This window comes from Coturnix japonica, chromosome Z (genome assembly GCF_001577835.2).
Source record: "Coturnix japonica isolate 7356 chromosome Z, Coturnix japonica 2.1, whole genome shotgun sequence".
In the NCBI taxonomy this organism is placed as follows: domain Eukaryota; kingdom Metazoa; phylum Chordata; class Aves; order Galliformes; family Phasianidae; genus Coturnix; species Coturnix japonica.
Window position 1 is genome coordinate 47,640,150 of NC_029547.1, and position 15,653 is coordinate 47,655,802.

The 15,653-nt window shown below is 36.9% G+C and overlaps 1 protein-coding gene across 1 annotated transcript in view; it reads left to right on the forward strand.

Moving 5' to 3' along the window:
- The window catches only part of HOOK3 (hook microtubule tethering protein 3), an 80,005-nt gene that overhangs the window by 50,759 nt on the left and 13,593 nt on the right, over positions 1–15,653 (forward strand). The window contains exons 14-21 of the mRNA XM_015849553.2: positions 255–327; positions 2,373–2,513; positions 4,483–4,570; positions 9,417–9,451; positions 10,190–10,272; positions 12,183–12,283; positions 15,160–15,264; positions 15,378–15,449. Of these exons, the coding sequence (XP_015705039.1) occupies positions 255–327; positions 2,373–2,513; positions 4,483–4,570; positions 9,417–9,451; positions 10,190–10,272; positions 12,183–12,283; positions 15,160–15,264; positions 15,378–15,449 (698 nt within the window). The remainder of the gene's footprint in view (positions 1–254; positions 328–2,372; positions 2,514–4,482; positions 4,571–9,416; positions 9,452–10,189; positions 10,273–12,182; positions 12,284–15,159; positions 15,265–15,377; positions 15,450–15,653) is intronic.

Here is a 15,653-nt window from a genome sequence, read left to right on the forward strand (position 1 = left end):
TAGACAGCCTTCTAATAAAGACCATAAGCAGAAAATGCACCAAAAAATCATGTTGACCAGATTCTCTGTAGAGAGAATTAACAGTTGTTTTCTGAATGAAATTGTGCCTGTCCTGCTGTAGCTTGACTCTGTGCCATTTTCCATATTTATAGCATTACTCTAGAGTTACAAACTTGCAGAACAAAACTTATTACTGTTTCTGTAAAAGAAAATAACTGGTCTGCTTGTTAAATGTTTTACTTCTCCTGACACAGGATTGATGCCCCTAGGAACACAAGAACCATCAGACAGTTTAGCAGCAGAAATTGTTATTACTCCTGAAATAAAGTAAGCCAATACATGTGCTTTGTTGTACTAACCATTATGATGTACCCATAAGTGAGTGCTGAAAAGTTTCTGCAGTTAATATTTCCTATCTCATTAAGGATTTTTGTGCAGCAGGAGCTTTTATGCTTAGAACAAAGTTCATTTGACCTCACTCCAGTTTTTGTATTGTGCTCCAAAAGAAGGAAAAACAAGGAACTTCACCTCAGACTGTACTTTTCCTGCAGAGGTCATGTAACTGCAGCTTGTATGTGCTTTGACAGAATACCAGTATTTGCTGTTGCAAAAGGAAAAAATGGCTAACAATGTGAAAGGAGCAGTAAATTTTGTAACCAATTTTAGATCAATAGTAAATGATTACTATGAAAGAACATAACAGCCGTGGCAGAGCTGAAAGTCATTGTATCTTAAAGAAGTTGAAAGTCACATTATGCCAGTGTCACGGGCTTACCCCTAGATATCAGTCTGTGACAGGGGGGCACAGGCCCTGGGAAAAGGGAAAAAAAGAGGAAAGGTTCCCAGCACAACCCTGCTAGCCATGGGTTCCTGGAGACGGGGAAGGGCAGAGAGCGAGCAGATAGCTTTAACAAAGAGAAAACATAATGGCAGCAATCTGAGGAGGAATGGGAATTTACTAAATGTAACCAAATCAAACAAAATCAAAGAGGCGAGAGTACCTAAAGTAGGAGGTGAACCATGATAGTGCAAGGGAAGCATGTGCTTTGCTCTGCAGTGAGCTGAGACGGTCGGAGGCAGAGAGCAGCTGGGGTCCGGGCCAGAATCCCACCCCACTTCCTTCTCATGGCCCTTAACCTCCAGGAACCAAAATGGTTCTGGCACTAGCACAGAACAAGAACATTAACTCTTTAACTGCCACTGTTCTGCGTGATGTTCTGATGTGGAATACCGACAACAGAAATCACAAAGTAAACCAGTAAGCTCATTCATTATGACTATAACCTGAAAGTTAGGTTACTTTGAAAGACAGCCATGTCTTAGAAATCTGTTGACCCTGTAAGCATTTAATTTTTTTCATCTCTACAAATACTGATACAGCTGATAAAGAGTGGAAAGCTCCTTGTGTGGTCAAAAAATAACTTCAGTGATAAAGGAGTAACTTTTTACCAAATTAATCGTGGAATAGAGTTGACTTTCTTCTACCTCTACTGATACACCTTAAATTCAAGAGCATTCATCTTAGTTTTGTTAAGGAATTGGAAAACATTTTTTGGCAGTATTAGTGGAGTATGGAGTTACTGATTGAAACTACAAGACTGGATGAGAGAAGACAGGAGCCGTAAATTCTGTAAATAGCCAGGGACAGACTTGTCATTTCACCATCTCCTCACACTCCTGAAGATGAAATCTAGATTTTATGGAAGTATGCATCTGTTTATAGCTCCTCAACTCAGCCTCCTCGACTGCTACATAGAGGTAGTGGCAATAGCTATCTTAGTACTAGAACTTCCTGAGCTGGAGGTCTGGGCTCTTGCTTCTGTAGGTGAAGAGGAAAGGCAGCCCACACATTCAAGCAGCAGTTACTGTTCTCTTGTTGCCACATTGTGGCAGAACATGAATCTGTTTACAAGCACCTTCCTCCATCTCATGGAGGAAACCAGTTGACTACACAGGAAATTTTTGCAGCCTAAGGCCTGTCAGTTGCACCAGAGTGAATCAACAAGTATCATGAGGAAAAGCAAACCCTTAAGTAGGAGTAGCTTCTCCAGGTTTTAGCAGTAGTTCATTTACAGCTGAGATTATAACCTCTCTTGATTACAACCTCACTTAGTTCCAGATTTTCTGTATTCTACCTAATAAACACATCCTGCTATACTCTGAGATCTAATAGGGTCATTCAGGCAAATTTCTTCTGTGTTACTTTCAAAAATTACTGCTCCTTTAACTGGATTTTAATTTGGGGCCTTGAAGACATGATTGTTGTTTCAGCTATCTCCCTTATATAGATTAAGACAATCTTTATGCAATCTTTACACATCCTGTGGTAATGTATTTACAATTTCTGTAAAATTGTGTTTCAAATTATTTAGGGAAAAACTCATTCGTCTTCAGCATGAGAACAAGATTTTGAAGTTGAATCAAGAAGGTTCTGACAACGAAAAGATTGCCTTGCTGCAAAGCCTTCTTGATGATGCAAATTTACGGAAGAATGAGTTGGAGACAGAGAACAGGTAAGAAGTATTGTCCTCTGCCCCCTAAGTTATTTTTTTTTTCAGTCAATGCAGTACACTTCTGTACGGTTGACAGGTAAACAGAGGTCAAACCAAATGTTTTGTATCAAAGATTATCGTGATAGAAAGATAATCAGTGATAAATAGGAAACACTTATCGATGTCAAAGGCTTGCAGTAAACCCCACACAGGAGTGATCTCCAGAGAAAGAAACCCTTCCTTAGTGGTAGTCAGCCCTTAAGTGAGATCTGTGAGAGGTGGAGCCAAGCTCCGCCCCTTCTGGTAGCACAGCTGAATTACCTTCACCTGTGCTCCCACAGCTGACTCATTGGTTGTCTCAGGTGGTTAATCGGAGGTTCAGGCTGTGATCAGCAATTTCCCATACAACCTCTGACACATTTTTCCCAACCTAAGGTTTCCCCAGCACAATAAAAGCATAAACTTACTGTTCTGAGTGAAATGCCAAAAGGTTGTGATTGAATTACTGCAGATCAAAAACAATCTAAGAGATGGGGAGGCTATGTAAGCTATGTAAGAAGGCAGGCTCTGGGGGTTGTTGTTTAAAAATACCTGATGGAAGTGCCTAAAGCAGATGGAGCTAAAGTCTTTTCAGTAGTGAGGCCGAAGAGGCAATGGGCAAAAACTGAAACATGAGAAATTCTACCTAAATGTAAGAAAATATTTCTTTACTGTGAGTGTTGCTAAACACTGGAATGTGATGCCTGGAACATGTTGTCTCCATGCTTGCTAGTACTCAAAGCACAGCAGCCCTTGTCTGTCTCTATGGATGTGCACCTCCAGGAGCACGATCCATCTGAGGATGCTAAGGTGATGATAAATAAAGCTGACCCTTAGCTGCACATGGCTGCTCTTCGTTTAATCTTTGAAAGGTCTTGGTAGTTGATAGAAATTTTTGAAGTTTGAGAAAAGGTCAGTGCTACACTCACCTTCAAAAAGGCTGAAATCATAGAATATCAAGGTTGAAAAGGACCTACAAGATCATCTCATCCAACCAGCAAAGAAAAAGGATCTGTGCATGCTGAAGTGTATCTGCTTCCAGTCACATGAGGGACAGGCAAGGCCAATGTGAATATTTCAGGCCTGACTAATGTGATTGTCTCCTACAGTGAAACAGGTGTCTGCCTATGTGGAAGTGGCTTTGGCAAAGCCTTTGTTACAGTCTCCCATAAGTATCTTTATGTTCAGAATGGTGACGTACAGGCTGAATAAGCAGTAAATTCAGTTGTAGTGAATAGTATCAGTAGGGCATGGAGATAGAGAAGCATTGAGGTGAGGGATGCTGGAGCATACCATGTGTGGTAAGACTGAGGACAGGGTTTGTTCAGCCTGCAGAAAAGATGACAGGGGAGATCATTCTGTGATATACATCTGTATAATGGGAATGTGTAAAGAAGGCAGCTGGTTTATGGTGGAAGTACAAGAGGCAGTGGAAATTGTTTTGGGTACAGGAGATTTTGAAGGAATACAAAAGGAAAAACACGTCCAATGTCTTCTCTTAGAAGAGAGGCACAAAGAAGTTGTCTGACCTCTATCCTTAGTGGTATCCAGACCTCAGCATTACATCATACTGCTTCAAGGAAGAAGTCTGATTTAGATACACTCAGGAGGTCCTCCAGGTTATTAGAGTTCTGTGTCTGCATAAAGGCAGTAATGTAGTTGTCCTCCCACAGAAAGTCAAAGAGTTAGAAACTCTTCTTGTTTATATATGGAAATAATTTCTTATGACTTACATCCAACACTGACTTGGAGAAGTATCAAAAATGTTCTGAGAGGCTGCTGACACTGTCTCTGCAACTGTTGTACCAAGTTCTGTTGTAAATGTTTAGTGAATAAAATGCAGTATTATATATCTTATGTAGGTCTGGAAACACCAAATCCAAAAAGACTTAGGCGGCATCTTGAAATTTTTTGTTGTTTTCTGAGAAACAAAATTTTACCTATTCCATAGATTGGTGAATCGGAGACTTCTTGAAGTGCAATCGCAGGTTGAAGAACTGCAGAAATCTTTGCAAGATCAAGATTCAAAAGCTGAAGATGTAAGTAGAAATCTGTATCGAACTTATGTTGAAATAGTTGCAGTGACTTAAATGTAGAACTTTTTGTAGAACTTTCTGCTTGCTATTTAGTAAAGAATTGGACTGCTAGGAATTTCTTATTGTTTAGCATATTCTTTGTTATTGTCTTAACACTAAATTGTTCTTCTTTAAATAGAATATAAGACAAAAAAAAAAAGACATTTCTGTAGGAAAAAAGGATATAAACCTTCTATGCAGAGAAAGTATTAAATATGTTTTATTTGGTTAAATTTTGTATGTTCCAGCACCAAACACAGCATTGTTTAAAATTAGATAGCTAGAATAGAAAGTTTTGAGGGAAATTAAGGGCATGGTAATTCTCTACATCTTAATAAAGTATCTGAAGATATTTTTGTTTAAGTAGTGGAATTTAAAGTCTTTGCTGCTGGTGGATGCCCTGTAATTTTATTTTTTTTTTAATGTATCATCTAATGACAAAAAGCTGGGCAGGCCAAAACTGGAAATGGCAAATGGGTAGTCACTTAACGTAATGCAGCGTTTTCTGTTTCCACACACAGAGTTACTTTTGTTTTAACTATGAAAATATACATCGTGGCAGGTTGTGTGAAGAACAACTTTCAGTTTTCCACTCAAAAAATGCTTTTGCCACCTCCTGTATTTGATACAAGAAGTCCTCTAACTTTCTTGGAAACAGTGATTTTCAGGAGGATATATGTATATACAGTGTATACTCACAATACCAGTGTATTCCCTGCTAATTGGCAGCAAGTTGTAATGTGTTGCATTCTATTTTTGTGTTTTTGTTTTAACCGATTTATATTAAAGAAATGACATCTTCTACCTGCTTCTTTTCATTTAAGAGTTTTTAATTTAGCTTGTCCAATTAATTGTTAGAATAAACTGCATGTAAGTGAAGACCGTAGTCTGTTTCAATTAAGATTATTTTCTTAACTAATTTAGAATGTGTTTTAGAGTGCATTTTAAAATAGGTTAATACTATTTTATGATTCTGAAATATTCTTTATGTTCTTGTTCATTTACCAAAGTCTGATTTTTCAGGATGAACAAGAATATAAGAACAATCAGATACTATGTATTGTTAATGGTCCCTATCTAATTGAATTCACTATGATTTACTGCACTGGAATTCTGTTCCTTTATAAAGCTCTGATTTGGATGACAGCTTAGGGCATGTCTACAGCTTGCTTACTGGGCTGATTGCAGCCCGTGCAGGCAGCATGTGAGGTTGTTATGCTAGTAGTAAAACAGTACCATGGTACAGCGTGCTGTGTGTGTACGAACAGGTGCTGCTAAGCAGAGCTGAAGTTCATGGCCTGTTTTGCCAAGTTCAGTATGTAGGCCTTCACTTCTCTTAAAGAGGCAAAATAGTGTAGAACCAGATCAATTGAGGCTGCAAGAACATCTGAATTGATGGTGAACCACTATCACACAGTCTAACACAGACTGTGGCAAACCTCAAAGTTAAACCCAGTATCAAGGGTAATCAGGATGTACTTGGACATCTTGAAGTTATCCGTAAACTATCCATAGAAAAAGTGACTCTTGAGAATCACGAGAACAGAGATAAGGAGGCACATGGCATGCAGTTCATTGTTGCATCTGAATTTTAACTACTTCTCTGCAATGGTGCATTGAATTTTTTATACTGAAGGTGTAGTGGAAAGAGGATGTTAGGAAGGTTTCATGAGTAGTCCCTTCTGGGTACTGCCTTGCTAGCTAGGGAATGGCTGCCTTTCCCTGAGCTTCCAGACTGCCATATCAGGTGAAACATCCATGGTGTGCCAGAATAGCAGGTTTAATTTGTTGTCTTTCAGAACATATACATGTATAGGGCTGCTCAACAAATATTCCAGACAACCTTGTTATGTCATTTGCATGCTCTATTGCTCCTTTTCTTGCTTTTTGCTCTTTTTCTGCTTACTGTAAATATAATCCCAAATAAACAACTAACCTTCAAGTGCTTCCACTCCTCTAAATCAAGTTCTGCCAAATCTGTAACAAGTCAGGGATTTTTTTGTACTGTTACATAGGCAATCTTGGCTTTATGTGCTATTCTTAATACAGTTACTGTGTCTTCCTGAATTAGCTCCTCCCTGAAAGGTCCCCAGAATTCTGTTATCTGTTCGGTTTCTTGTGAATTCAGCAGCTTAGCTCGTTACTCCTACTTGTCTGTGAAATCTGGTCATCCTAGTGACATTCACAAGTTTTCTCAGCTTCTGACATCGTTAGCTGTTGTATCAGGCAGTTTTCTTGAATAAAGTGCTATAGTGTCTCTCATACTGTTTAGTTATCCTAACCTCAAGCTGGATCACAGTCATCTGTCTGCAGCCTTTAGTCTCCAGAAAAGACAGAGAATGCTTTTCTTGGCCCGTATGCAATTAAGTATTAATAATTTTTCAAGGAAAAGGCTTTATTTTTTAGGTGTTTCAGATGCAAGGGCCGATAGCAGTTAAATACTGGGGAAATTAGCTTTTCTAAATCACTTCATCAGTTGTTTCTTTTAGTGCTTTGTAAGCAGAACTCGTTAGCATAGGGACAGAATAACTAAACTGCTAGTATGGATTTGTTGATTTTTCTACAGTTCTATAAAGAAATATTTTTCTATTATGAACAAGTGAAATGCATGAAGATCGTTATGAAGCTATTTAAAGAATAGAGGAAGCTTCAGCTCCTGCTGGGATTTTAAGATACTGGCCTTCCTACGTGGGAACAGCAGTTATACCATTTCTGAGTAGCAGAGGATTTAGATGCGTGACTTTGAAACTGACTGAAACTTTAAAAATAAAACTGGGCAGACACTACTTTTTTTTTTTTTTTTTGAGTAATTCATTTGGATTTATCTATCTTAGAGAGTATGCGTCTTTAGGCTGGTAAAGCTACATGTTTTACCTTTTGTCCTTTTTTCCCTTCTTGTGTCTTGGGAAATTATTCTATCTAGCTTCCTTTAATGGCATGTGCTGTGCATTGTTCTTGCTTGTGAGAACATTTGATCTATCTGGATGGGAAGCAGGTTACTCCCTGCTGATTGGTATCTCTCCCAATCTATATCCAAATGTAATGTAAGGATCCTGAAAACAAAACCTGAGATCATCGTTAATTTTCTTAGAAGCCTTTGGAAAGTAAATAGTTACTGCTGCCAGTTTTTCCTTTTCTTGTCTAAGCAAGATGGGTAATACTCCATATGGTCAGACAGAAGTGGCCTTTCCAATTTACTTTAGGACCAAGAATTTGTTGTTACTAAAAAGCTGGGGATGCAGTAATTGTTCAGAGAACCAGAAAAGATAAAGCAAAGTGATAAAAATCTGCAGATTCCTTGCTGCTCTAAATTTATGACTCTATAATCAATGGAGTTATGTTGGCTTATTTTTGCATACTCTTCCAATTGGAAATGCAACTTTTGAGGTTAATTTACACATTGGATGTTAGAATTCATAAAACATGACCCAGCAATGTGATCAAAGACAATATTTGAAAGCCTTTACCTGTAGCAAACCCAGCATTTGGGGTTGATACACACTGTAATTGTCCCTGCTGGCTGGGTGTCAAAACATGTACTGAAAGATCAGTGGAGGATAAGCAGTGAAGTTTGATGATGATGGTATTGTAGAGCAACTGTCACGTGCTAGAGTTCCACTTTGGTTGGTGTAGAATAAACACACAACAAAATGGAGATTGATTTAATACTTTACATTTGTTTTATACTTGATCTGTGTGATAAAAGCACAATTTATAATCACCCTGGGAAAACACATGCATTTCTTTATTGTAGTGGTAACTCAATAGACTGTGTATTTTCTCCTGTTATGTTACTTGTATTATTTTTTTCTTTAATGACTTTACAAAAAGCAGTTGTTCTCCTTTGAAGTTCTGATTTGATTATTTATGAATGTGCTTTTTACTATTTCTGTTTTTCTTTTTTTTTAGTAGTGTGTTTTAGAAAATGTTTTAGTATGAAACAGCTGATGAGAATGGAGGAGAAAAATACGCATGCCTGAAAATATGCATAGCTTTAACTTTTCTGTTCACGTACTTTCTAAATAGTTTCTTCTGTTGGTTGCTCTTTTGCTTTGTACTGATGTCATCTCTGTTTCTTGGCATGGGCTTCTGCTCTAGGCTATTGTGAGTATGGCTTTCTGTTTACTTAACACTACTTTCAGTTCATAAACATTTGCTAATTTCATTTTATTTTATTTTTTTAATTTTTAAAATACTTACTTTATGCAAAGTGAGTTTAAGGTTAAAGTAAAATTTACTTTGAAGCTATTGCTTAAAGAGCTTGTAGAAATGTGAATTAACCAGAAAGTGGAACACTGTAAGTTGTATGATACTTTTTTTTTTTTAACATGTCAGTAGAGATGAGAAACAGAAAAGTTGTAAAAATATTTATTGTTCCCTGGTCCAAAACACTCTTTTTCTACTAATTTCTGCAGGAATAGGAATTTGTTTCAGCTAACTTATTACATGTCTTCATTCAAATTGCTTTGCAGTGACTCTTCTAGTGGTTTTTGCTGCATTTTCTATTTCAGGTTAATTTGTTAAGGCTAATTAAAACTGCTGATGATCCTTTATGGATCTTGCCCATATTGATCTAATTCCTGGGGAAATATCTGTGAAAATATGAAGCATTCTTATTTCAGAGTTATCACACAGATGTCAAGGAAAGGATTCTGCCACAGAGGACAGGTTTGCAATTGTGATCTAAATCTGAGTGAAGTAAAAAGGTGGATTTTGGTTAGAATGTCAAAAATGTATCTTAAAGTTAATTTTAAAATTATGTTAAAGCACCACAATATATTAAAGTAACGCATTTAACTTTCCATTTTAGTCAGTTCTTCTGAAAAAGAAACTTGAAGAACATCTGTAAGTATTGTGTTAGTCTTATTTTGCTTTCTATTTAAAATGTGCTTTCCATATGGCAGGGAAGGCAGACAGTCATGAATAATTCATCTAAAAGCTATATGAGTAAGAGAAACTTCTTTGCACAGGAGAGCAAGGGAATCTGCTCTTTGGATATTATTTTCATTTCATAGAAAACTCTTGACAAAATAGTAAAAGCCGTAATTAAACCATCATTCTGTGATAAGGAATGATGTGTAGGGAGCCTGCTTTGGCAGGGGGGTTGGACTCGATGATCTCTAGAGGTCCCTTCCAACCCCTACAATTCTGTGATTCTGTGATAATTAGGATATGTCACCTAACTGCATAAGAGGAGTGATTTATTTTGTTCTGAGGTTCTATAGTTCTATAGTTTCTATAGCTTTGGGGCTCAGCCGTTCTTTCTTAATGTAATCTCAGTTACAAGTACTCATTTTAGGCATTGGTTGCACAATTTACTAGAAGTTCTAAGGTTAGTTAATGACTTTGTACCAAGAATGAAGCCGCTTTTCCTCCATATACTGTAATAAGTTTCAGCTTATGTTACAAATATTTCTACAGTGACATTGATATACCTGTCTTTTGTCCTTTTTGCCCCACAGCAAAAATCAGTAATGCTGTAAGAAACATATGACTATTTGAGTTTTCTTATATGTCATTTAATGTTCATTCAATCACAGTAGGTTTTGGGAAAACAATATATGCCTTTTTGATTTGTAACAGTGAGAAGCTCCACGAAGCTAATAATGAGCTACAGAAGAAACGAGCTATTATCGAGGATTTGGAACCAAGATGCAATAACAGCTGTAAGTTCACTGGCATTCAGTCTATTCCTTTTCTTTGTAAAGTTCTTTGTGAGGTCTTTAATTAGAATGCCTGTAGAAAGTGCAGGCTAAACAAAATGTACATTTTAAATGGCAGTGATATTTGTTGTTAATTTCTTCAGAATTTATGATGGCTAGAAAAAATGCTTATAATACTCAAAATGAAGGAGATGGTATCTTAAATACCACCATAACAGTGACCATAGAAGTAGCTACTCAGTATCATAATGGTCGTTGAACCTCTGCTGCTCAGAACTGTTGTGTCTCTTAGCATCTTAATTTTTAAGATCCTTGGGTTATTTTTACTGACAATACATATTCCTTCAGTATGTTTTTGGATGACAGATTAGAACTGTGTTGTAATTTGAGAAAGCCTTTAGACAGCGGTCAACAAGAGCGGCAGTTTTATATCATACAGACAGATGGTTTCCAAACTCCTTGCATCTAGCTGTTAATGACTGATGTTTTCGTACAGTCATGCTGTTTATTTCAGGAGATATATTACTGGAGCTGGGTTGTTGTTTTGAAGCTTACTCACTCTGAACAACAAGGCAAAAACCTGCAACCAATTTTAGTTTCTCTGGTATGTGCTAAAAAAATTCTAGTCTTGAAAAGATCCAGGAAAACTGAAATACATCAGTACTCATTGCACGAATCCTCTGTACAAAAGGGATTTTTAATTATTTTGAGCCAAAACTACAATATATGTTGTAAAATTCTGTGATGACAAATGGTAGAACACTTGGAATTGAAGGTCATGGACTAAAAGAATATACTTATAATCCCATCATACTTGATAAGCCTTAGTGTTAAGTGTAAGAACAATTTACTGACTCGCTGACTTACAAAAAATTAAGACTTATCAAGCTTCAGTAGTTGCTTTCTAAAAATCTGGTTTTTCCTTTAGTCCTGATGAAATAAAAATACCAGCACTTCTTCACACTCAGGATAAAAGTTGTATGAATTATTTTTTCAGGTTCTTTTAGCTGTTCTAGATGTTTCCAAAAGGATTGGGCATTATACAAGAATCCCCCCATGAAAAATGAATTCTTATGAACTTGGAGGCCATCTAATTTGATTCTCTTATTGATCAGTGATGACTTTCAGCAGGACTTTGTCCTCTGGAATGCTGAAACATGACTTGATCTTGTTACCAGCTTAGTGTTTTCCAAATGCTTAGAGATAGGATAAGCATGAAAGAACGTGGCAAAGTATGTCTGCAGAACAGACAGATAGACTGTGAGTTGCCATTTGTCTAATGTTGTCTGAGCCAGACGCCAGTGGTACCCGCTGCTTGATCCAGAATGATGGAATGGGCCTTTTTCTGTGAAGATGTGTAGTTTATACAGACTGTAGTGGCTCAGCTTATTTTTTTAATCAGTGCAGGAAAAGACCATGCAGTGAAACTATCCTGGGCTGCACTGCTGCAGAAGAAATTAAATGGAGTAAATTAATGTAATTCTGATAATTTTTTGTCCAGTGTTACAGTTATCTAGGCATCATGCCTGTTGATCATTAATCTCACATAGAATAGGTAAACTCATTTTTATCTGAGTTACAGTACCAAGATATTTCACAATATATAATGTATTAAGAAACACATGTTGTGAGTCTGCTAACAAATTGCAGTGATTTGATTCCCTTTCTCTTTATTTTTCATCGTTTTTTAAAACGAAATTGTGTACTTGCTTGAGATTATGAAAGAATGCACATTTGTCCTTTTCCTGAGCTGTATAGTAATTAAAATAATGATATCTGCTGAATTACGTTCCTCATGTTAGCTTTTCTTAACTGCAGTATGTTCTAGCTGTGCTTTAAATGTCTGTGTGAGCTCATGAAAGTAAACATAATGCAATTGTTGTTTTCCAATGTGTGTTCCTTCTTACATAAAGCACTCAAAATTGAAGAATTACAAGAAGCTTTACGGAAGAAAGAGGAGGAAATGAAGCAAATGGAAGAGCGTTACAAAAAGTATTTGGAAAAGGCCAAAAGTGTAAGTGTGTCTGTTCTGCATTAATGATTCCTGTCTGCTTCACATGCCTACTCTCCAGGAACAGAAAACAAAGAAGTTAACTTGTATATACAGTGTTAAGAACAAGAAGAGAAATTGTGCACCATCCTACTGTTATGGTACACAAAATTGATTTATTCTGCAGATTTTACTCTTGTGTTCATAGCTGTCCCCTTTTGCTGCCTATCAATAAGCCCCTTTGCTGTCTCTATAAATGTATATACCCATAGCAGTAAATTTCTGGGAGTCACCCCGTCTAACCCACTTAGCAAAGTCAGCAGATGACAAGGAGAAGTGTGCTAAACCCTTTCTAATGTTATGACAACCTATTTCTTTATCAGAATTCTTCAATACTTGTGTCTCTGAGTTGACGGAACTGTAGATTAGCTGAAGTCACATCCATAGTAGGAAGTGATGCGAAATAGCTGCTTTGTGTTTCACAGTCAGAGATCCACCCATATGAACTACCAAGGAAGGAAAGCTCTATGAACAAAAGTATTTTTTTAATCGGCGTTTGCGTTGGGACTTCTGGGGACTTATGACAGTTTTCCTGAAGGTTATGCTTATGTGCACATATTTGTAGCTTACTGAGACCAAGTACTGGCACAGCTTGATCAACAAGCTCTGCTTTCATCAGTTTTTCCTGTTTTGATAAAGATTCACAGACAGAGAAGGAAGTTTGGAGTTCTTTGCTTTGTGGGTGGCTGCATCCATTTACGTGTGTTGCTAGATGGTCTGGGCTTCTCACACTGCTCAGTCAGTAATGTCTGTCTTACCTGCAGTAGACAATTTGACAGACCCCCACACTGACCCCTTTCCTGCTACAGATTTTGTTCAGTTCTTAATGCTCAATGATTTTTTTTGTCTTTATTCCTTTTAGGGTCACTTTTAACAGTTTCCTTTCTGTTACTGCCCTTAATGTTTACAGCCAGGGGTAATTAGAGATTTACCAGGGTCATGATTACCAATTTATTTTATTATTCATCCTTTGCTTCCTGGCTTTTGATTGTGTCCTGGCTTATCTAATTGATTTAGAAACCATTTTAATATGAACTCCTTTACTGATGCTTTTTCTAAACAAAGTAGGTTGGTGGTTTTTTTTGCTGTTTGGTTTTTGGTTTTTTTGTTTGTTTTCTCTACTGAATCACCTGCAAAAGCTGTTAAATTCCTCTATTTATGATTAGAATTGATTTACCTTCGCTATTTAATATATGCTCCTGGATAGAAGATGGCTAATGGTATTGAGGTTGTGGCTTCAAAATGGCAGTACTGAGATCGCAGCCATGGTTCCATTTCTTCTCTCTGACTATACCTTGATATTCTGTTTAAGTTTCTTGAAAGTGTACCATTGTTTTCATTTATGCCAGAGTTCATGATAGTATCAAGAAGTCTGGTGTGGCTGGATGGAGTTTAGCTGGAATCTATAAATGAGTTCCTAATCCGGCAGAATTTTATGCTTCCTCCTGTTATTTTGATATAGATTCCTCAGTGGCCTGAGGAATCAAAGGCCTCTGGAAATCTAAACAAATCTTTTTAATTTCCTTTTTTTTTTTTTTTTTTTCCCTTTTCCCTTTTGCCTTATGTTGCTTACTATTTCTCAGGGTATTCTGATGAGAGAGTCCTGACTTCCCCTTTCAGTAAGATTTATTTGTATGCACTGTGTTACTATGGGATGTTTTATACAACAGTGTTATTAGTTATTTTAGTCAGGTTAGCTTTTTGTGATCTTCTTACCAACTTTCAGTATTCATTTTTTTGTGTGGGAAGATGAATACAATCATAGCCTTCCACTACTGAAATTTTACACTAATCCAATTTGTGTTTTCTTAGAAATATAGTTTGTTAAAGTACTGTTTTATTCCAACATCTGTGTATGAATCTGAAATGGGTAGAAAGACATATGAGAAGTCTTCCTGTACATCCACATTCTATTGAAAAGATTTCTGTTTTTTTTTCTATTAAAGAGTTAGGAATCTAGATGTTATGCTGCATTTGTTCCTGGTTTAGCTCTGCGGCTTTTAGCACTCAGATGCTGCCTGTATTGAATGCCACATATAAGCATACCTAAGTGTGCATTCATCTTATTAATAAGTTAACTGCCATGCATATATCACAGCATGCTTCTTGACATAACAAAGTTTTCTAGAATTAGTGCCATCTGGTGCCAGGTGGCATCTTTCCAGACTGAAGATACTTGTAAGCTGTAAAGGATGAGTTGGCAGGCCACAAATAGGTAGACGAGAGCTATAATGAGAAAAGTCTGTGAGAAGAGGTTTCCACCACTGTGGCCCAGCGTAATGCTGCTAGTGGAATAGTGCTGTGTATGTGGCTCTGAGATACTTAGCCTCTTAGGTGTCAGTTTTTTCCATTAGTAGTTTCATTCTGTGGCCACGTAGAAGAGGCTCCTGTTTGGATTTGCTAATGTACTATGGCTGATGTTCAGGGCATCTGTCTTGCAGTTCTTCAAGATTGTTTTATAGGATTCAGCCTCTTAAAGCTACACATTCCTTTGTCCAGGGAGGTAGTTGAGTCACCATCTCTGGATGTGTTTAAGAGATGTGGTGCTCAGGGATATGATTTAGCAGAGGGTTGTTAGAGTGAGGGTACTATGGTTAGGCTGTGATTGGACTTGATGATCTTTGAGGCCTTTTCCAACCTGAGTAATTCTATGATTCTGTTCCACATGTTTGTGTGTCTTTTCTTACTATTTATGTGTTTTAAGTCACTTCTTTGTTTTCTAACCTGCCTTACATGGTTATAATTTTGTTTTGTTCTGTTTTTTGTTTTGTTTTGTTTTCTTGTTTCACTGTATTAATTTTGCAGCATTTAATTAAGCGCAAGTTGGTCTTATCTTACAGGTCATTCGTACCTTAGATCCTAAGCAAAACCAAGGTGCAGCTCCTGAGATTCAGGCTCTGAAAAATCAGTTGCAGGAACGGGATAGAATTTTTCATTCACTGGAGGTATTAATCTTCACGTTTCCTTGTTGATGTGTATTTCCTCATTGTTTTCTAGATAAAGTCTAATACTTATATTACATATTGTTTTTTAACTTTTGTTTTTGTTTGTTTTATAGAAAGAATATGAAAAAACAAAAAATCAAAGAGAAACAGAGGAGAAATTAATTGTTAGTGCCTGGTACAATCTGGTAAGAAACTCCAGAACATTAAAACATGGGTTATTTGTGAAGTGCCTTGTTGATTTACATACTGTTGTTTGAAAAGTGTTTTCCAACACATGAGACATTTGTTTCTATGTTTCTTAAAGTTTTAAAGATTTTACTATGTAAGAGTTTATATCTCTGATAACATTTGGGTAAGCTGGAAGCCTCCAATTGCATCTTGAAGTTCTA